Here is a 21,832-nt window from a genome sequence, read left to right as displayed (position 1 = left end):
TGGGCGGAAGACGGCGTTGTCACCGCCAGGGGGAGGGGGGAGACACCCCGTGCCGCGTCTGGCGCTGCACCTGGCCGGGATGGCCTGCTGCCTGTTGCAATAAGCCTGCGTCCTCAGTGGATTAAGCCACTACAAGCCTGTTTGGAAGTGATTAAAACATAACTGTCATGGCTTTTGGGGAGACAGGCTGCAGATCCTGATTATCATTCAGAAGGAACTCCGGGAAATTTTGTATTCTGGTTAAAGTAAGCTTGAAAAAGATCCCTGCAAAGAGCACTATGCCGAGGGCATCATTGGTCTGCGTCCTAGACGTGTGCCTGCAGGAGTCGGGGTGTGCAAATGAGTACGTCCCTAAAATCATGACCGGTGCCATGTTTAAAAAGTCTTTTGTGAAACAGGGGATTGAGATGGATGACCTGGGCAGTGCGAGGCCAGGGTGATGATGTGGCCAGGAGGAGACTGCGTATCTGCAGGGGCGGCCGTGAACCTGGGCCGTGGATCTGCGTTTGCTTCCCAGAGCTGACCTCCGTGGCCTGTTGTGTGCAGTTTGCCTTTCATCCCTGTCTGCCTGTTGTTTTTATATTTGGACTTGGACCAGGTCAGAAATCCAGATGGGATTTTTTAAGTTTTAGTTCCTTCATAGCAGAAACATCTCTGGAGTCTTTTCCGACAGGACTGTGCTCTGGGCGAGGCAGCCTCTGGAACCAGGCATCTGTGTGCCCGAGAGAACCTTCGAGGTCTGGGCAGCTCTGCTGCTGATTTGAGCACCTTCCACGGGTCTGTCCCTGGTGTAGCCCCTGGGGCTAAGCCCCTGGGGCTGTGGCATTGAGCAGAGAAAGGCCCAGCCCTCGTGGGGCTGGCAGCTCAGCTCGGGGAAGACAGGTGGAGGGACGAATGCTTCTGTGACCAGGAGGCGTGAGTGCTTGGAAGGAAGCTAAAGCAAGAAGCAGGATGGTTTCCTCTCCCCTCTGCTTTAGTCGCTGAGCAGAGACCTGCTCATTGGTACCCAGGGGGAGTGTGTGACTGGCAAGGCGGCGGTGGGTACAGAGGCGCCATGGGATGCACGCTCTGGCCTGCGTGAGGGCCAGCGAGGAGGGCAGTGTGGCTGGAGCCTAAAGAAAAGGGACGAGGGTGGTCAGAGGTCAGATCAGAGATGGGGAGGGTGAGACATGGTGCCTGACTCCCAGGGGGTTGGTGGGGCGGGGGTGGGGACCAGCTCCCTCTAGTGGCCGTGGGAGGACCAGCTGGGCTTGGGGCCTGGTCTGCCCTTCATGCTGGGGCCCTTCCCTGTGAGCAGCTGTGACACCCAGCTGCCCTACGTACGGCAGAGACTAGGTCATGTTTCTTTCTATATGCAGCACCTATGGTGGTGTCCCCGTACACCAGGTGCTGCTGGCGATGCTGAGTCTGTCAGAACGGGGCTCGTGACATGCTGAGAACTCCCGAGACGCGCTGCTGACGTCTGTGTAGATCACGGTGGTTGGTTAGCACTGCCGACTGGATAGTCACCCAGGTCCTCAGAACAGCCCTGCAGAGGCAGATGCAAGCACCTGCATCCCAGAGATTAACTTTTATGACAGGTTTATTGAGGTAGAATTTACATACTGTACAATTCAGTGGCGATTGGCATACTCCCAGGGTTTGTTCAACCACCGCCTCAGTCGATTTAAGAACATTTTCATCACCCCCAAAACAAACCCCATTCCCATCAGCACTCAGACCCTATTTCCCTGATTCCTGGTCCTAACAACCACTTTATCTCTATAGAATTTTTCTGTCTCTGTAATTTACATGTTCTGGATATTTCATATAAGGGGAATCATACAATATGTGACTTTTGTGTCAGGCTTCATTCATTTGGCATTGTGTTTTTAAGATTCATCCATATTGAAGCATGTATCAGAACGTCATTCTTTTTTATAGCCGAATAATATTCCATCGCATAGATATACCACAGTGTGTTTATCCATTCTTTGTTGATGGCATTTAGGTTGTTTCCACATCTTGATTATTTCGAAATAGTGCTGCTACGAACATTGAGGGGTATGAGGTTTTGTGTGAACTTAGGTTTTCAGTTCTTTTTGGCATATACCTGGTGTGAAATTGCTGTGTCCTATGGTGATTCTGTGTTTAACCTTTTGAGTAACTGCCAGACTGTTTCCATAGTGGCTGCACCATTTTACATCCCCCCAGCAGTGTATGAAGTTTCTTTCAATTTCTCTGCATCCTTGGCTACACTTTATTGTACGTCTTTTTGATTATCGCTGCCCCAGTGGGTATGAAGTGGTATCTCATTGTGGTTTTGATCTGCATTTTCCTGATGGCTAATGATGTTGGGCATCTTTTCATGTATTGGCCATTGGTCTGTCTTTGGAGAAATGTCTACTCAGATCTTTTGCCCATTTTTAAAATTGGGTTTTATTTATCTTTTTATTACTGAGTTTTAAGTGTTCTTTATATATTCTAGATACAAATCCTTTATCAGATGTGTGATTTGCAAAGTCTTCTCCCATTCTATAGGTTGTCTTTTCAGTGTCTTGATAGTATGTTTTGAAGTACGAATGTTCTAAATTGTAAGTCCAATTTATCTATTTTTTGTTTGTTGCTTGTGCTTTTGGTGTTATAGCTAAGAAATCATTACCTAATCCAAGGTCATGAAGATAAATCTCCATGTTTTCTAAGAGTTTTTAAGTTTAGTTCTTACACTGAGGTCTCTGATCCATTTTGAGTTAATTTTTGTATATAGTGTAAAGTAAGGGTCCAAGTTTATTCTTTTGCATGTGGATGTCCAGTTGTCCCAGCACCACTTGATGAGACCATTTTCCACCAGTGAATTGTCCTAGCCCCCTTATGGACATCAGTTGACTGTAATGTGAGGTTTATTTCTGACCTCGTGTCTGTTCCATTGGTCTCTGTGTCTACCTTTTTTTGATGCCACTACCATATGTTTCGATTACTCTAGCTTTGTAGTGAGGTTTGAGATCAGGAAGTGTGAGTTCTCCAACTTCTTTCTTCTTTTTCAAGGTTGTTTTGGCTTTTGGGGATCTCTTGACTTTCCACTTGCATTTTAAGATTTGCTTGTCAAGTTGTGCAAAAAGAAGCCATCTGGATAGTGATTAATTTTTATAAATGGCATCTATTATTATTTTTTCTAATTACCAAAGTAATATACACTGCTGAAAACCTGGAAGACAGAAAAAGCAAACAGAAGGCAGCGGAAATTTAAAAATTTTTGTCCCTCCAGGCTTTTTTTTTTCTCTTGTGTATTCAGCTTTTCTTATGCAAAATTTGGAACCATTCCAGAGTTGATAAATGTCTGGGAGCACATTTGGATTCATACCTTGGGAGAAGCTTCTGGAACTGGAATTCCTGGGTCACGTAGCACACACAGGGAGGGGGGTTGCTTTGTCTTCTTTTTGGGGGACAGAATTAGGTTTCTTTATGTATTTGTTATTTATTAAATGGAGGTACTGGGAATTGAACCCGTGACCTCCTGCATGCTAAGCACACACCCTACCACTGAGCTGTACCCTCCCCTACTATGTGTACTTTTGTTCAAGTCTGTGCAGGCATCCGGTTTATGTTTCAGAGAAGTGCCTTAAGTGATGTCAGCCAAGTGGAGCTCTGTTTGGTGGGAATCCTGTTTCTCCGCAGATTTTTCACAATCGAAGCTGTCTTCTTTTGTGATACATTACTCAGTGAACTGAATGCACACCTTGTTGAGAACAGGCTGGTCTAGAGAAATGAACACAGGTGCCCACATGCAACTTGGATGCCCGCGTATATAGCAACTCTGCTCATAACTGCCGAAAAGTGGTGACATCCTGAATGTCCCCAGCTGGTGAATGGATCCGAGAAGTGCGCCTCTCCGTACAGTGAAATTCAGCCCTGAGGTGGAAGAAGTCCTGACACGTGCTATCACCTGGGTGAACCTTGGAAACTTCTTGATGAGTGAAAGAGTCCAGATGTAGAAGATCACGTGTGATGTGATTCCATTCATATGGCGCATCCAGAGCAGCTACATCCAGCGAGAATGTGGTTCTGTGGCTGGAGTGAGCTGGCGAGGGGAGGATGGAGAGTGACTGCTGATGGGACGGAGTTTCCTTTGGGGGATGGAAATGTTTTGGCGGGGAGGGTGTAGCTCAGTGATAGAGCATGTGCTTAGCATGCACGAGGTCCTGGGTTCAATCCCTAGTACCTCCATTAAAAAAAACTTTAAAAAAAAGGGTGAATTGCGTGGAATATGAATTCTATGTCAATAAAGCTGTGAAAAAAATAGTATGCCGCTGAGAGTAGCATCTTGCTGGTGAGTAACACCCGCACGGAATCCCCTTTCTCACCAGAGCTCTGGGCTCAGGGTGATGGGGGAAGGTTTGGGTGCAGGTATTAAGGGAGAGAATTCTATTATTTGTTATGTTATGATGGGCAGGATCTGTGCTGTCCGGCCCATGGCAGGCATGTTACTGATGGTTCCTCATTTAATCCCCGCTCCTCCTCCACGCTGTGATGAACAGATCATCACTTTTTTTGGCTGAGACTCTGCACCCACTCAGGTCCCCGCTAGGAGGAGGCCAGTCCCACCACGGTGCTACCCTCCACCTGCTGTCCTGTGAATCCCATGGGGGTCCCGGCAGCCCAGGTTCGGGGGGCCCTGCAGGCTGGGAGAACCTGCCTTTCCCCTTGGGCTCGCCTGGCCCTGCACTGGGGCATCTCGGTGTCCAGCGGCCCTCAGTTCCTGCACTTGCTCTGGTCACTGCCTGGTCCTCAGGGCACAGCTCAGTGGTCGAGGCTACCACACCTGTCCATCCTGCAGGTTCTCATCGACTGGATTAACGATGTGCTGGTGGAGGAGCGGATCATTGTGAAGCAGCTGGAGGAGGACCTGTACGATGGGCAGGTGCTGCAGAAGCTCCTGGGTGAGTGCACGGAAGGGCGGGCCCAGCCCCTGCAAAGGGCCACAGCGAGGGGTGGCCCCAGGCTGGACCGCACGATTCTCTACATGGCGACATCTGTTACTCGTCCGGAGAGTAGATTTAAGCCACAGCCCTGAGCCCACGGCTCCCAGGGCTTCGTTTGGGCTCCAGGTCACCTGACCTCTCCTCGTCTCTCAGGTGGGCGTCCCCCAGAGCTCCAGCCATGGGTCACACACAGCTTCCAGAACCATCTGCGGCCTCTGTGCTGTTGGGTGCACATGTCCAAGGGGCGCTGTGTCCTCTGGGTCAGCCCTCCCTGCCAGCCTTGTGCCCGTCCAGCTCTGAGCACCTCCAGGCCTGTGCTGGCTCATTCAGGCTGGGAGATGCCGGAGCGGGGCAGGTCCTCAGCTGTGCCCTTGAGGGACATGATTTGGGGGTGGGGGAGGCGAGAAAGGAGACTGACTTGCCGACGCTCTTTTCATGTCTGTCCACTGGGGACAAGTTCCTCAGTGAAATGTACGTAGAGCACTTAACACGGTGCTGGGCACACGTCCTGGAGTCAGGACAGGGTCGTTAACAACAATAGAGGCAAAGACAAAGAAATGAGGGGTCAGAGCAGGGCTGGAGGGTCCCCAGAGTCCCCCTGAGTAACAGGCTCACGGTAACTACATGTTGACCAAGTCAGTGAAGAAAGCCCTGTGGTTTTGTTTCCGGCAAGGACGAAGGCTCCCTTCACAGGAAATGAAAAGGCAGCAGGTAGGTGAGGCTTTTTCTGACTCTGTTGGACGTTGGCACCATCCAGATGCTCCAGGAGAGATGAGCTGTCTGGTGGACAGTGTCTCAGTCCCCAGGAAGCTCTGATGTCCCCAGATCCCTGCGAGGTGGCGTGGAGGGCTTGGCGTCCCCTTGCCAACTTGGATCACTCCCTTCCCAAAGGGCTGTGGCTGGCCCCGCCCCCCGGCATCAGTGGGGCTGGCAGACCTGCTGATCCTGGTGGAGGGGGCTCCCTAGCACACTGCCTGGAGGGTCCCTCCTTCCAGGCAGGTCTAGCTTTGGGGGTGCTTTTCACCGGGAGAGACACCAGAGGGAGAGCAGTCAGGCAGGGGCTGGGGCAGGAGGGGAGCATCCCAGGGAGGGGTGACCCTGGGACCACAGGACGCAGCCCCTGCAGCCATGAGGGCTGTGGCCTTGGCTGAGCATCCGCGCCCTTCCTCGGACCGGGTGCCTCGGGGCAGGGTTTGCGCACACTCAGCACAGTGGCTCTTACAGACGGCCTGAGCTTGGAGGGCACCTGTGGGTCTGTGGGGAGAGGAACTGGGTCACGTAACTGGCTTTGACGACATGGTGATTGATGGCTCACACATTGTTCTGTCCTTATTCAGTCAGTCCTCAAATGGCACATTAGAAGGGACCAGATTTTGTGTTTATTTTGGTCATCCCTTCGCTCGTTGAACAGATATTCTCTGGCCTACTATGTGGCAGGTGTGGCTCTGAACCCTGGAGACTGGTGACAGAGGGAGGAGATCTTGTCCCTACCACCAACACACATCTGGCAGAGGGGAGAAGGAGAGCCATTACAGGGTGGTTCATCCTAAAACAAATAGATGCTTTAGGAGAGTGACAAGCACTAGGGAGAAAATCAGAGGGTCACGGGGTGGAGGGGCTGAGTGGGGTAGAGGGGCTGGGCAGTCCAGGCCAGCCCTCCAGGGAGCTGACATTCAAGCAGACATCTGCATGGTTGGCATGGAAAGAACATTCCAGTCTGGGACCCTGAAGTGAGGAAGAGTCTGTGGTGTTTAGAGTGGCGGAAGGAGGCTGCAGGAGGCGGGGGTGGACAGATGGGGCCAGATCCTGTCCGGCCCTTGTAGACGAAGGCTTTTATTCCAAGTGACAGGAAGCCACCAGAGGTTTTGAGCAGGGCCGTGACCTGATCTGAGTTAGAGTTTTAAAAGGTCGCCTGGGCTTCTGGGTGCGGGATGGATGAGGAGGAGGGTCAGGTGCGGGAGCTGAGAGGTCAGTCAGGACAGCCCAGGCTCTGGATGAGTGGCTCGGTCCAGGATGGAGGTGCGGACTTGGGGAGGTATTTTGGAAATTAAAGCCGCCCGAGGCATCAAGGCTGATGGCCAGGTTTGTGGCCTGAAGAAACTGGTGAATGAGGAAGCCCTTGGGACTAGCATCGGGGGTGGGGAATGAGGAGGGAGGTGTTGCAGCCCACCCGAGTCAGCTGTGGGGTAAGGGTGGAGGTTGGCAGTGCAGAGATGTTTAATGCTGTGGGACTGATGGCCTCACCTGGAGAGGGTGTTCCAATTTCAGTATTTGACTGAACGCCATTGGCCAAGAATTAAATCTCTGTTTGGCTAAGCTGAGAACCCCCCATCTTAGAATGAGCTGCTTTGGTACAAGAATACATCTAAAATTAAGTTATCAAGATTGTTTAATAATTGTCACAATTTTATTATTAAAAATGTTGGTTGGAGCTTTGTTTTGTGTTGTGTCGTTCCCAGCACCGTCAGGTGCTAGGTTGCTCTCAAGGCCATCAAACTGGAATCTGATGATACACTCACTTTCCACACAGGAGGAGAGAGGGGGCCATGGCTCTTAGGCTGACACTGTCCACAGGGATTCTGCTGATGGTGAAGCTGCCCTGGGTATCAGCTTCCTTCCCTCTCTATCGTAAAGACCTAGTTTCCCTTTGACTCTTGGACTTGAGAAGTTGGCTATTGGTGACAAAGCTTGTTTTTTAAAGTAGTCCTTTGAACTGGTTCTTTGTTCACTGCCCAAAGGAGATACTTTCTAATATTTTCAGAAGCAAACATAAGAGTGTTGTCCTCACTTGCATTTTTATTTCTTATTCTTTTTGCGTACACTTCTGGCTTCACCCACCCAATCATTTGAAAAAATTGTGTCCCTAAGCCTTAGTTCTAGTGGCGTGGCTGTGGAGTCTGGCTCTTAGGACCACAGGGCCAGCTCTGGGTGTGCATCTGCACTCAGCCTTAGGTGCTTGTGAATGGTGCCGGCACCCTCCACGGAGGAGAGTGACGGGCATCTAGGGGCAGGTATCCCATTAGAAATCCTTGCCTGCTCAAGGCACATCCTTTTGGTCCCCACTTCAGTTGGCCCCAGCGAATGCGGCCCTTGCTCTGAAGCTGCTGTGGTCATCAGTGAATCCTGCTCTGTCCATCTTGTTATCTGTAATGTAGAACAGGAGGCTGACTTGGGCTCGGGCAGCCTTTTTACCGTGAAGTGGCTGCAACTCTGTCCTGTTTGAGTATCTTGCATAAGGACTACTTGATTAGGCAATTCTCAAATCTCTTGCATGTCAGGTGGTTTGACATACCGCTCTGTGTGAAGGCTAGAACAATGGAAGAGAATGTTCAGATGTTAACAGAACAACACAAGGTCTTGCCTGATCGTATTAGTGCTGTGGTTACACCGACGAGAGGCCTTAATAATCTATGCGATCACGTGACTCTAGGGCCCACGGATGCCAGGAAGGACACTGATGGAAGCGGTCAACTCTTCATTTTCTGAAGGTGGACGCTAAAGCCCAATAGGAGATTCTGGCCAAATGCCAAAGCCAAAGCTGACTTCTGTGCATTTGTAGAGAGAAGAGGTCTGGGGACTGGGCCCTGGGGGAGTGGTCAGTGGTCAGAAGAAGAGCCAGCACAGGAGTCTGAAGGGTCCATCTGGGAGGGAGGAGGAGCCAGGGGAAGGATAGAGAAGAAGAGATTTCAAGGAGGCAGGAGTGAGGGAGGGGAGGACAGAGAACGGACCTCTGGGTTTGGCCAGGTGTGAGTCACCAGTGGGCCCCTCAATGAGCCCCCTCTCCTTAAGAGCAGATTCCGGGAGCAGCTCTCAGGCCCTCTGCCGTGGGCAGGTTTCAGGGGGTGTAACTTGCAGCCTTGTCCAGGTGGACCACTTGTGCGCAGTGAGGGTCCCCACACCGGCGCGTTGAGGGCGCTCAGGGGTGGGCTGTCGTCCTGCTCCTGACTCACGGCACACCCTTCTTGAGGAAAGATGCAGGACCTCCCTAGAGTAATTAGCATGTGCAGCCCCACATTCGGCCGTCGCCACGTTTGCCTGCCACATTTTCCTCTGTCTCTTTCCCTGCCAGGAAGGTGGGGATCCTGGCCGTGCCAAAGCCCCAGGCCATTCCTGCGGCCCCGTCAGAGGGATGCTGGTGACGGGCGGCCAAGGACCTGGTTCTCTTCCACACTGGAGGGTCACCCGAGACCCCGCTGCAGGCGGCACCAGGCACGGCCAGCCGCCTGGGTTTCTGTTACGGGCTGAGCTGTGTCCCGCCTAGAATTCATATGTTGACGTCCTAACCCTCGGGACCTCAGAATGTGACTGTATTTGGAAACAGGGTTTTTACAGTTAAGATGAAGTCATTGAGGTGGGCCCTAAACCCGTAAGACTGGTGTCCTTTAAAGAAAAGGAGATTAGGATGCAGACACGCAGAGAAGGGTGACCATGTCAGGATGTCTATGCGCCGAGGAGAGGCCCAGTCTGCTGACACCAGGACCATGAGGAAGTGAATCTCCACTGTCTCAGCCCCCCATTCTGATGCTTTGTAACGGCTAATGCTCTTTCCTCCCCTTCCCCGTCCTCTCCTCCTCCTCCCCTCGGGCGCCACATTCAGTCTGCGGGGGTGGCTGAGGAAGGGGACGGTGGGGACGTGCCAGGCTCCTCGTCTCTCCCAGTGGGCGAGGCTCTCGGACCACCTGGCTCTCTCAGCCTTGCTTCCTTCCCCAGAGGCCCCAGCTCTGCCCTGTCCCTGCCTGTTGAGCACCTGGGGACCTGTGGTATGTGTTCAGGGGGTTCGTATGGATAGAGAGCTGTGGATTATTCATCTAAGACCTATTAGATACAGGTGGAGGGAAGTCAAAACGCGTAAACAGGAATCACTTCCATCCCCAGCAGGATGCGCTTTGTCGAGCTGCTTTGTTCTGCCCCCAGCACTCACTGCTCCCCAAGCTCACGTTCTCCAGGTGGGGCTGACCCCACCCCACACTAGAGCCCTCTGTGCTGTGTCCGGCCCTAGGACAGTGCCCGGGGCACAGTCGGTGCTCGGGAACTGTTCTGTGAGTGAATGAAGGAATGAATGAATGGTTGACGGAGTATCCTGAGCCCAGCAGGTACTGCTGTGTGATTATAGGGTCCTGGAAGGAATATCAGACTGCTCGTTCTTGTTCTAATGGAGGGAGGGGAGGACGTGGGGACGGGCTTCCAGCGAAAGCGCCTGAAACAGAACTTTGCTGGGGGCCACTTGCAAAGCGGAAGCCCTGTTTGTGCCCAGCCTGGACCCGACTGCCTTTCCGATCTCCCTCCCATCAGTGCCCCCGACAGCAGCTCTGTGCCAGAGTCTTACGGTTCGTCGGGCTCTGTGCCCAGGACTTTGTAATCACCCTCTGGGTTCCTGAGCTCATGATGTTCTGTGATGTGGCTTCTGTTTTGCGGAGGAGACCTATCAGAAAACCCCTAGGTCTTAGAATAAACGAATAGAAGAGAAGCCTGGCCATCCTTCCCCACTGCCCCTCCGCAGGTGTGGCGTCAAGTGTCTCTCCTGCTCCTCTCATCTCAGTCACTGCATCTTGAGCACACGTGACAGTTCTTGTCTGGCTCCTCCAGATCTGCGTCCTGCTCACTCCTGGCAAGAAAATAGTCACGGGTACCTGAATACCTAAGAATCCTTCTTCCCGTGGTGTCCAAGTGATGGAGAAAGAAGAATGGAGGGCACATGTGCAGGGAGGGGGAAGGCTGCATCTGAGACCCTTTTTATTTCCTCATCAAAGTCCTCTTCCCTCTGGGAACCCGCTGGCACCGCCCCCTCACCTCCCATCCCGCCCCTCAGGGCACCTCCTTGCCTCCCAGCTGCACCTTGAATCATCTGTCCGTTCTGTGGACATAGAATGTTCCTGGGTGGGACGCCCCCAGTTTTATCCTTGAACTCCCCGCCCCCTTTCATCCCAGAGTGACTTTCTAAGGAATTGGAGTGGCTTGGAAGTTCAGAGTTCCAGGCTCCATGTCTTGACCGCTCCCCACTGTTGTGTGGGGACCTGCTAGGTGTCTCTACCTGGCGGAGGCGGCGGGGTGGGGAGGTGCATTGTGGCTGGTTGACCAGGTGTCCCTGAGTCCCTGCAATTTTCCCTGATGCTCTGCCTTTCGCTCTTGTCCTTCTCGATGCAGAGAAACTGGCAGACCGCAAGCTGAATGTGGCCGAGGTGACGCAGTCCGAGATAGGACAGAAGCAGAAGCTGCAGACGGTGCTGGAGGCGGTGCACGAGCTGCTGCGGCCCCACGGCTGGGCGCTCCAGTGGAGCGTGGACTGTGAGCGGCCGCCGGGGCTGGGGAGCGTGGGGGGCCCGGCCTCTGAGCTGGCCACCTGGTCATTCCCCTTCGCGTCTGGCCTTGCACTTTAAAACCCGGTCACACTCCTGCTCTGTGAGAGGCAGCCAGGAGAGGAGAAGGCGTGTAGATAAGGGGCCAAGTCACACCCGCCTTGGACTTTCCCAAGCTCCGCAGTAGAGAGGTGTCCTTTCTGGTTGGCTGGATCAAGCAAGGCTTCCAGAGGCAGGGCGGGAATTTGCGTTATAAGACACAAGAAGGTTTCTGGGGTTCTTGGAAGGGCCCGCACCCCCAGGATACGTCTTGGAGCGTACTGGCTTTAGGAATCTGTGGCATGATGATGTTTCCAGCCGAGACACAATACCAGAAAAGTGAAGCACTAAACCAGGAGAGGCTGGAAAGCTCTCTGTCCTGGTGCCCCTGCCCCAGACCCATCCCCAGGGCAGGGCAGCCAGAGTGAGGCTTAGAGGCTATCCCTGCCACCAGGGGCCCCTGTGCTTGGGGGAGACCAAGGCTGCAGTCAGATTTGCCCCTGGTGTTTTGGCCTCGAGACCTAGGGCAGACCCAGGCTCGCTTCTTGGGTTGCAGGGCCGGGGCCGGGGAATCCAGTGCTTAGGAAACAGTAAAGCCCCGCACAGGATGAGGGTGACCACACCTTGGTCCACGTCCTAGAGAAGAGCTGGTGGAATTGGGGGTGGCAGCCAGGCCCCAGGCAGGGCAGGAGTCACTTCTGACATCCCCAAACATCTTTTGCCCTTGTAGCCTGCCCTGTGGAGATGGCTGAGAATTTTAAGCATCCGAGATGCTTAATAATGCATTGTTGCTTATTGCAATAATGCTTAATAATAATATATTATTGCGCTGGGTAAGTGGCCAGGCGACCTCTTTTTCCGGCTCATTCTGTCTCCTTACCACCCAGTTCACTTTTTTTTTTTTTTAACAAACAGCCTGCTTTTGAAAGTGATTGCGCAAGTCACTGGAGGCCAACAGGAAAGCAAATAAATCAGAAGCTAGAACTAAATTCACACAGGCTGCCCGTCAGTCCAGCTTTCCGTGGCCTGTGGCTTTTCCCGTGGTTTTCCTTTGAGGTCTCATTTGCACTCAGCATCTTCCTTGCCTTTTGGACGTGGGCTCCGGGTTCCCGTCTAATGATCTAAACCAGTCCCTTCTTCCCTCTCGACCAGCAATTCACGGGAAGAACCTGGTGGCCATCCTCCACCTCCTCGTGGCCCTGGCCATGCACTTCCGGGCCCCGATCCGCCTTCCTGAACACGTCTCCGTGCAAGTGGTGGTCGTGCGGGTGAGTATCGCCAGCCTGGTGGTCAGCTTGCCTGCAGCTCTGCCCGCGAGGCACCGGAACTTGTTCCTCCTCTAGTTTGCCTGCTTTTTCCTTTGTTCCCTAAGAGGCTACCATCTATTTTTTTCCTCTTGACAAAATGTACGCCTCGCCCTGGCTTCAAGGTAAATGATGGAACAGGAACAATGGCACTGATTTGAAGAGAGGCGGATGCAAAGGCATAAGTGCGTTCAGGTTTAATTTGCCACATTTTTGAAAAGAGCATTCATTTCTCTGCAAAGCCAAGTAGCTGGAAATCAGTCCTCTTGAGTAAGCTTATTGATCACTGGAGAGGGTTGAGAGCAGCGGTTTGAAGTAGTTACCCTGATGCCCCAATCAGAGGCGGCTGCTGCGTTTGTGCCCAGTTACATCCATCATCTCCCAGTGTCTCCTTTTTAGGGTCATTTCTCTTGTTTCACTTGGGAAAATGTAACTGGGAGCCAGGGTCCTCCTGACGGAGGTGGCGTCACCTTTGCTATCTGCATTTAAGGGGACAAGCCCGGCCTTGACTTTGTGTGTGCAGTCTCACCCAGTAAACGTGTATTAAGTGCCTACTGTGTCCCTGGCCCCCCGCCCTGGCTGTTGGTGGGCACTGATGAGGAAAGCATGCTTAGGTCCTGAAGGAACAGCTGCTTCTGCCAGAGCCTTGAGGTTACATTTGGAACCTGGATGTCTCCTGTGTTTATGTTACTGGAGATGTCCAGCTCCACACTCTCCTCTAGTTTTTAAACTTATCACTCCTGTGGTCTCTGTGGTCTGTGAGGCTCTGGCTGATCCTGTGTTTTCCGAAGCCGCCTGACCCTCCTTTACCCTGGGAGCTCGGCCCCGACCCGATGGCTGGGAGTGCCCCTTTCTGGCATCAAGCGAGGGTTCCCTGCCTTTTGACCCCGTTTGCTTCCTAAAGGGGAATGTTTGGGGTTGGAGGTGGTGATGGGGACACGGGGCCATCCCTGCCGCCTTCGTCTTGGATGCTCCCTTGAGGCGACTGGCTGGGAAGGCCTTCCCAAAGACACATGAGAACATGGTTCCCAAACCCATGTACGTCAGACTTGGGGCTCCACAAACGCTGTGCAGCTCAGTAATCAGGATGTTTCCTTTCAGGCCTGCACTTTGGTCCAAGAAAATCTTTTGGGTTTGCAGGACGCTTTTCTGGCCCAGGCAAGCACTCGCGGGGGCTGCCTTCTGTGACCGGGGTTACGGAAGGATTCTTTGGGCCACGTCCAGAGTGGAATGAAGAGGGGAGGAGAGGGCCCGGGAACTGGCCAGACTCAGGCCTTCGACGTCGGGTTATCCAGTCTGAGACGGAGAGATGTGAGGAGGGTGGCAGTTTGTGGAGAGAAGGAATGAAAAAGGGACCGTATTTGCTCCCTGGCAGCGTGGCCTTGAGAGATCACTTGGTTTCTCTCTGAGCTGCAGTGCTTTGCCCGGAAAATTGAGATACTACTACAGACTTAAAGTATTCAGCCCCGTCTGTCCCGTAGCCAGGCCTGCGCCCGGCATCCAGTCGGTGCCTAGCGCACCTTTGACGTGTGCGTAAGTGAACACAGTGTCTCTGGGCCTCCCTCATGGCACCCCTGAGAGTCAGCCAGGGCGAGGCCCCGGGGAAGCCGGCAGCTGCCCTGTGGTGGTTACTCTCCATCACGAGAACCAGCGGTGAGAGTTCCCTGGCGGCCAAGCTTAGGAGAGGTCGGGGAGCTTGGATCTCAAGAGGGGTCCGTGGTGGGCTGCCCCACAGGAAGTGAGCTCCCTGTGCCTCGAAGGGCTCTGGTGGGGGCTCGTGGTGGTGGTTGGGTGAGCTGGCCGCCCCGCTCCGTCCGGAGGTCCGGGCCGCACGGGCTTTCTCTGCCCCGCCACCACCCCGCCCCCTCCCCCTCCCCCGCCATCCTTTCCTCTCTGCTCCTGCCCGGCCCCGGGAGAGGTGTGTCCCGCACCGTGTTAGGGTCCCAGGGCTGCTGTAACAAAGTCCCACCGACTGGGTGGCTTTAAACAGCAGACTTTGCTCCCTCACGTTGCAGAAGCCTGGCATCGACGGGGGCCCTCCGACGGCTCCAGGGAGGACCTTCCTTCCCTGTTCCGGCTGCTGCGGTGCCGGCCTCCTCCCCGTCCCAGCCCTCCAGGCTCTGCCTCTGTCCTTGTGCGGCCTCTTCTCTCGGTGTCTGTGTTTCTGTGTCTCTGTTTTCTCTCTTATAGAGGACACCAGTCCTGGATTTAGGACCCACCCTCATCCAGTATGGCCTCATCATAACTAATCACATCTGCAAAGACCCCATTTCCAAACGGGCCCATTCTGAGGTTCTGAGTGGACCTGGCTTCTGGGGGGACCCTGCGTGTTTCATCCAGTGCTTCCCTCAGGCTCCTCGCCTCTCCTGGCTGCAGGACGTCGGGGATTCCTTTGGGAGCTGGGGTGACCAGAGATACCCCCCCCCCAGCTGCCAGCTCTCAGGGCAGCGTGGAGAACAGGGTCGGGGGGGAGGTTGGAGCAGGTTCTGGCCACCAAAGGGTCACGCTGTAGTCACCTGCCGTCTGTCTGCACCCGGCTTCAGCTGCCCTGCCTGTGATGTGCCGCCCTCTCCGCCTGCCCAGGTGTTCATTTATTGTTCGTTCTGGGATTTGCAGAAGCGGGAAGGCCTGCTGCACTCCAGCCACGTCACGGAGGAGCTGACCACGACCACGGAGTAAGTGGGCCGGCTGCGCTGCTCCGGCCGGGGACCTGCACACCTTGGGGCCGACTTCCACTCTGGGTCCCTTGACCTCGGGATGGGGTTTTCTCACAAGCGTCCGCCCTGGCTTTCCATCCTCCACTCACTCTCTTCACAGTTTGCTTTTGTTAATTTTAGTGTAGTTCTGTTTTTGTTTTTGGTAACAAAGGGCAAGATAGCAGTTTGGTTTGGTATTTAAAAGCGGAATGAACAGATCTTTTATTTCTTCCCCAATAGAAAAATAAACAAGTGTGTGTGGCATAGGAATTAGAAGTTATTTAGGACACCCGCAATCTTTTCTGGAATGAGACGGGGTATGATAAACAAGTAAAAATATAGTTGATCCCATTCAAAACCTCTTTATAAAGAGGAAAAGGGTGAGTGGAAATCTAAAGCAGTGAACTTTCATAGAATAGGTTTGCTAAAGACGTCAAAGTTTTTAGTGTTAGCACTAAGTTATCCTCCAAAGACTTTGAACTTGTCATTCCTTATTTTAGGAGGTGAACTGCAAGCGTGTGGAGAGGGGAGGCGGTGTTTGGAATGGTCAGAGGGGCCCGTGTCCTGACTCACTGACCTGTCTACCTTAGCTGCGTGAGAAGGAGGGAGCCACACGTCCAAGCTAGAACCTGCCTTTGAGATAGTGCCGGGCCGTCCCTTGTCTCTCAGAGAAGGCCAAGAACTGTTGTTCTAATTAAAAATTTTTTAACTCATTTTTATTTATATTTATTATTATTTTAAATGGAGGTACTGGGGATTGAACCTAGGACCTTGTGTATGGTAAGCACACACTCTACCACTGAGCTACACCCCCTACCCCAGACGGTAGTTTTCATTAAGTCTAAAAGGCTTCACACCTATTGAAAATAGCAAATCAAATGGTATGTTTTGCACGTGGCTTTTAGGAGGCCTTAGGACACCCTGTTAGGGATCTTTAAAATTCCCTGCATTGGTGCCTCTCGACTAAATCTGTTTCACATGAAACAGAACATTAAAAATTGATTGTCTGGGCTAACCCACCCGCTCAGTTCACGGAGTGATTAATTACTGTGTCATGAATTCATGTATGGTCTTTCCAAAATCGAGCTGACACAGGAAACCGCTCCCGGCATGGGAGCTGTCAGGTGAATTGGAGAGACGCTGGCCTGTGGCCTGATGTGTGTGCACATCTGTTCCAAGCCCCTGGGAGGGAGTTGGGGGTGGGGGGTGTGGGGGAAGGAGGGGGGACAGGGACGGGGTGCTGAGCCTGGCATGGTGGCCCTGGGGCAGCCAGCTCGGCCTGCTCAGGAGCGGGAGGAGGGCAGCTTGAGGGGCCCTAGGAGTGGGGTGGTGTCTAGTTATCCATCATGGTGTAACAGACCACCCCAAGGCAAGGGGCTTAAAATAACAGTCAGTTTATTTGCCTACAGTTCTGTGGGTCAGCAGTCTGGGTGGGTCTCAGCCAGTCTGGTGGTCGGTGCTAGCCGGTGGGGGGGCCCCTGTCCCTCCCCGTGTCTCTTGTCCTTGCAGAGCCAGGCTTCCTCCGGGTGCCCTCAGGGTCCCCAGAGAGTGAGAGGGCAACTGCATGCCCCCAGACTCCCTGGACCCCCACACACTGTGTCCTTACATTCTGTGGGTCAGAGCAAGTCCCAGGTCACCCTGGATGGGGGAGGGGGAGGGAGAGGGAGACCACACCTGCTGAAGGCAGGAGCAGCCAGGCCCATTGAGGGGGTCGAGCAATGATGGGGACAGGCTGTGCCCGTCTTCCCCAGTCTGGCAGGGGGTGGGGGAGCCCCGAGAGGACAGCAGAGGGCAGTGGGGGCTCTGTCACCAGAGCTGGCTGGTGGGAGATTGGTTTCAACGATTCACAGCAGTGACCAGCACCCAGAGAGCCTGCTATGTGCCAGGCACCGGTACTCGGAGGCTGAGAGGATGGGTTCCTCTCCTCGAGGGTTAGCAGTCTAGCTGACGAGAAAGGACGTGTCTGAAGTGTGATATCCAGCCCAGGGACCTTGTGAGAAGTGCTGTGTGGCCCTAAAGGAATTTTAGGAGGAGGGGGAGTGCCCCAAAGTCAGGGTGCAGAGATGTTTCCAGCAGAGGTCACCCAGCTTCCTGCCTGGTCTCTCAGACTCCAGGTTTGCTCTCTCCTGTCCTTTCCCCTCCACGTGGCCCCAGCCGATCTGATGGAGCATCTAAATTATCAGATGCCTTAGCGCCAGCCCACTGTCTGCCTGCATCTGGCTTTATTTCCCTCAAAGCTCACCCTCCCTGCAGCTCCAAAGACCTACCTTCGGTTTTTCAAGGCTTTCTCCCCACCTCCCATCTAACCTCAACATTCTTCCCATTCCTTTCTTTCTAGGGGCAGCGCTGAGGTCACCTCCTCCAGGAAGCCCTCCCTGTTTGCCAAGCAGGCTTGGCCGGCTTCCTTTTAGTTCCCGTTGCATCTCCTGTGGGTCACATTTCTGGTGCACATGGGCTGTGTTGAATTGTGGGCTGAGGAGTCTCTCTCACCATCAGGCATTACGTGGGCAGGGCTGGCGGGGAGTGTTTATTTCTGTAGCTCCATGGCCTGCACATAGTAGGTGCTAAGGAGACTATGTGTTAAATAAGATGGAACCAAAGGGCTTGCTTGAGTCTAGAGGGATTTGGGGGACAAAGCAAAGGTCCCTGGCTCTCAGAAAGGGAGTGCACAGGAAGGACCTGTGCATTCGTGCTTTCAGATCCCCAGGGAGGAACTAGCTACCCGTCCTTCGCGGTTTCAGCTCTTACCTTGAAATCAGGGCTGAGCCTGTGGTTTTCCAGGATCCTTTAGTTTCATGATTCCCCAGAAGTGCATCACTGAGTGTGATCTCTGGATAATCTGCACCCTGGTATTTTAAAGTTTAAACTCAACAGCTTCTAGAAGACTCATTTCCTGCTGAAATGATCTCCATGTTAACCCCTCCCATGACTTAAGTGTCCCCCAAATGGCATTAAAATGGTGGTTTAAATAATGCTGGTGATTTGCTGCGGTCTTGTGCAAACATTTAGAATCCGCATAGGCACCTCTTGTTGGTAATTAGAGCAGAGAGAGTTTATCACAGTGTGACTCACATTTTTATAAACAGCCCTTCGCCTGGGCAGTTCAGGGCTCCCACTTAGGCTTCGCCTCCCCCTCCTCCAGTGCTGCTTGCTAAACTGGGTTCTGAGCGGCCCGTCTGATGATGGTTCTCTCTGTTCTTGTTTGCAGGATGATGATGGGTCGGTTTGGTAAGTCACCTGGGGGTGGGGTGGGGAGCCTGAGGTCGCCGGGCACTGTGGGGCTGTCTCAGAAGCCCCCGGGGTTCGTGCAGTCACACACGGGCAGCAGGGCCCTGGGTGGGTTTCGCTGCTCCCAGCAGTTCTGGAATCTTAGAGAAAGAGTGTGGTTCCTCCGGGGGCCCTGCATGATGGGCGTGTGGCTTGCTTCTCAGAGCTGCGGGAGGCCGGGCGGGGATCAGATGAGTACGGTGGGTAGTTGGAAGCAAGGACGGGGGAGCGTCTGGGACGTGGCACGTGGTCTCACTGGTGGCGCTGGAGCAGGGAATGGACCAGGAGGAAAGGGAGGGCAGGGATGACCCAGGAATACAGAGCATGATTAGCTGGACTCCTTACGAGGTGGAGTTTTACATGTAGTTGTCCACCTTAAAATCTCCGGCTTAACAAACCTCTTTAGAGCCAGGCAGCCTTGGCTCTGGTCCCAGCTGGGCAGCTTCTGGCCAGCTCCTTTACCTCTCTGTTCCCCAGCTGTGAGATGGGACCATGGGGTCGTTGAGGGGATTTCTAGGGATAATAAGTGTTCGCTCTACTTGGCCCAGGATCCAACACTCGTTCTCTGTTGCTATTAGTTTTCAGCGGCTGTTCCCCAAGTGATGGTCCCTGCCCTTTTGAGGCCCCATCTTCATCTCAGTGAGGATGGCAGATAAAGGGACAGCTTGTGGCAGCGTTTAAACCCTCAGGGATCGGAAGTCCCCAGCTCTCAGCCACAGCCAGAGGCAGCCTGAGGCAGACTCACTGCTTTGGGGTCTATTTCAAAACAAAAAGCCGTCACCCACTCCAAATGCCACACTCACCAGGGAGCAGAGCGGGCAATGCAGCTGCTCGAAGAAGAGTGGAGACCAGGTGGAAGTTTCCCCTCATGCCGTGTGAGCTGCCCCCAGAGCTGATCCCTGGCTGCGGGGGCCTCTGGGTGAGGGGTGCCACCCCAGAGGCACCGCTGGGCTTGGCTCCCAGGCTCTGTCCCTCATGGGTATCACGGGGACCGATGGCTGACACAGTCTCGCGTATGAAGAGGGACGGTGCCCTTTGGTCCTCAAAAGTCTTGAACGAGTGAAATTGCAGCAATTACGTGTCCTTAACTTCCTTAAGCAGGCCTTGCGCGGTGCTGCGGAAATGCAGTCTTCACTGTTCTTTCTAAGTAGCAATTCAGTTCTCTTGAATGTCTTTATTATTTAAAAAAAAAAAACATTAAAAAGGAGGAGAGGAGAGGAAACCCTCCTGTGTCCAGTTGCTGAGGGCTCAGAATAGCGCGGGGGTGCGGCTCACAGGGCTGGCGTGGGGGGGCGGTGTGGGCCGCCCAGCCCTGCCCTGTGTCTGGGGGGCCCATTTGGGGGCGCTGTGCACCCTTCTGTTGCCTCCCTATCCTTCTGCCTGGAGGGGCCCAGACGCCGTGGGGTTGTAGAGGCCTAGAGGTGACCCGGTGGGGCCGTGGAGCGTCTTTAAGTGTGGCTTTGGTTTCCTGTAAGTTGTCACTTCTGTGGGGGATGGGCCTGGTTCAAGGTTTGGGGGACTTGGGGAGAATCAGTTCGGCGGGGGGCCGTGTGTGGCAGCCCAGGCAGAGGGCGTGAAGCCCGGCAGCCCTGGGAAGGGGTGCATGAGGTCTGGTGGACCACATGGTGACTCGCTGCGGAGAGCCAGGGGTCGCGGTTTGACACCGGGGATGGACGCCTCTGCCCTGCTGCTGAGCCCAGGAGGGGCCGCGGCACCCCGAGAACAGTGTGGAGTCTTCTCAGTGCTTGATAGGCCTGCCCGTGCTTGTGAAATGCAAACAGGCTATTAGTGGGTGACAGGCGATTAGCTCCAGCCCGGCTCCTGCTTCTGCTGACGCAGGCCCCCAGGTCTCCTGGTCACCCAGGCGCGCAGTGGCTCCCGCCGGCCCTTTCCCCGGGGCCTCGTGGGCCCCCCAACCCACGCCTCCTGACACCCCTCATCTCTCTCTCTCTCTGGCCTCCTCGCTCTCCCCAGTGTCTGTGCTCCCCCAAGAGCACCCCAGGGGCTCCCCCTTCCGGCTTTCGCACTTGCAGGACCCTCGGCCTGACGTGCTCTCCCTCTGGACCCCCCCGTGGCTCAGTCCCTCAGCTCCCCCGGCTCTCAGCTCACTTTCCAGGGAGGCCCTCCCTGACCACCTGCCCGAATCACCATCCGTTCTCCGGCTCGCCCGGCCCCGGCCCTGCCTAATTATTTCTTTGCTTATCTCTGCTCACAAGGAGCGCCTTGCTGTGCTCCCGTGCCTGGCAGCCTCGGGTGCCCAGGCACTTGGGGCCTCTCACTCAGCCCTTCCCTCTTCCCCTTTGCACATGGCTCCTTGAGCTGTAAGCATCCTGGGCTGGAGTGTGTCTTCCTCCGCGTGCATCTCCAGCCCTGGGGAGGACACCTTCCAGGAGCTTCTGGAACACCAGGCAGATCTCCCACCGGGCTGCGCACAGAGCCAAATTCTGGGCCTCAGTTTCTCACATTAGCGCTCGGGGCAGGGTGGTTCACTCCCCCCCAGAGACCCTCCCCCCTTACCTCCTGAGGACATCACAATCCTGACTGAGGTGGATGGGAGGCCCGTCTCTCCCCAAGGGAACTGGGATGCTGTAGTCTGATCTCCATGGCAACGGGCTTGCTGGCTGCCTCTCCTCCGTGGGCCCCCCTCCCCCTCACCGGGCTGCTGGGAGTTGGGGAGAAAGGAGGAGAAGCTTTCTTCCTCTTCCTCCTGGTCTCCTTACAGCCCCTGGTCTCTCCCCCTCACATCTCCCTGTTTCTGCTAACACTGCAGCTGGATCATGCCATTCCTGGTCACCGCCCTCCACAGCTCCTCACCCCGAGGGACCCAGCCCCTCTTAGCCTCCCCCAGAGGCCACACTACCTGGAACCGACTCTGGCTTTCTCATGCCTCCCTTTGTGCTGTCTCTCCCCTCTGCCCAGAGTGCTCTTCCTGCACTTCTTGCCCCAGCGAGCCCCAGCTCAAACGTCAGGGCTCCTGAGTGAAGCCTTCCTCCGTCCCCGGCCCTGTGACCATGGCCTCAAGCTCAGGTGCTTCCAGGGGCCAGGCTGGGGACAGGGAAGAGGGACGTGGCTGGATATGAAATGAGGAAGGGCTGGGTGTGGTGGGGAGTGCTGGGGTCTGGGGCAGACGGGGGCGTCTGCACCCCCACTTCCACAGGTAGCCTCTTAATGCTGGGGAGGAGGTGTGTAGGCTCACTGTTGCCTCAGCTTCCAGGTCTTCAAGAGAAGCCAGAAATTCAGAACTTTGGGACAAATCTTCCAACTTAAAATGT

At 54.4% G+C, this 21,832-nt stretch overlaps 1 protein-coding gene and 1 non-coding gene across 4 annotated transcripts in view; one reads left to right on the top strand and one right to left on the bottom strand.

The window, feature by feature from the left end:
- The window catches only part of PARVB (parvin beta), a 94,756-nt gene that overhangs the window by 55,479 nt on the left and 17,445 nt on the right, over nt 1–21,832 (top strand). For all 3 annotated transcript variants that reach the window (XM_064491383.1, XM_064491385.1, XM_064491384.1), the window contains exons 4-8: nt 4,814–4,916; nt 11,103–11,243; nt 12,446–12,561; nt 15,214–15,272; nt 18,502–18,521. In XM_064491383.1, the coding sequence (XP_064347453.1) occupies nt 4,814–4,916; nt 11,103–11,243; nt 12,446–12,561; nt 15,214–15,272; nt 18,502–18,521 (439 nt within the window). The remainder of the gene's footprint in view (nt 1–4,813; nt 4,917–11,102; nt 11,244–12,445; nt 12,562–15,213; nt 15,273–18,501; nt 18,522–21,832) is intronic.
- TRNAG-ACC (transfer RNA glycine (anticodon ACC)) lies at nt 16,036–16,107 on the bottom strand. Its single transcript has one exon. It is a non-coding gene; the product is annotated as a tRNA-Gly (tRNA).

Source organism: Camelus dromedarius, chromosome 11 (genome assembly GCF_036321535.1).
Source record: "Camelus dromedarius isolate mCamDro1 chromosome 11, mCamDro1.pat, whole genome shotgun sequence".
In the NCBI taxonomy this organism is placed as follows: Eukaryota; Metazoa; Chordata; class Mammalia; order Artiodactyla; family Camelidae; genus Camelus; species Camelus dromedarius.
This window is presented reverse-complemented; position numbering and strand designations above follow the sequence as displayed.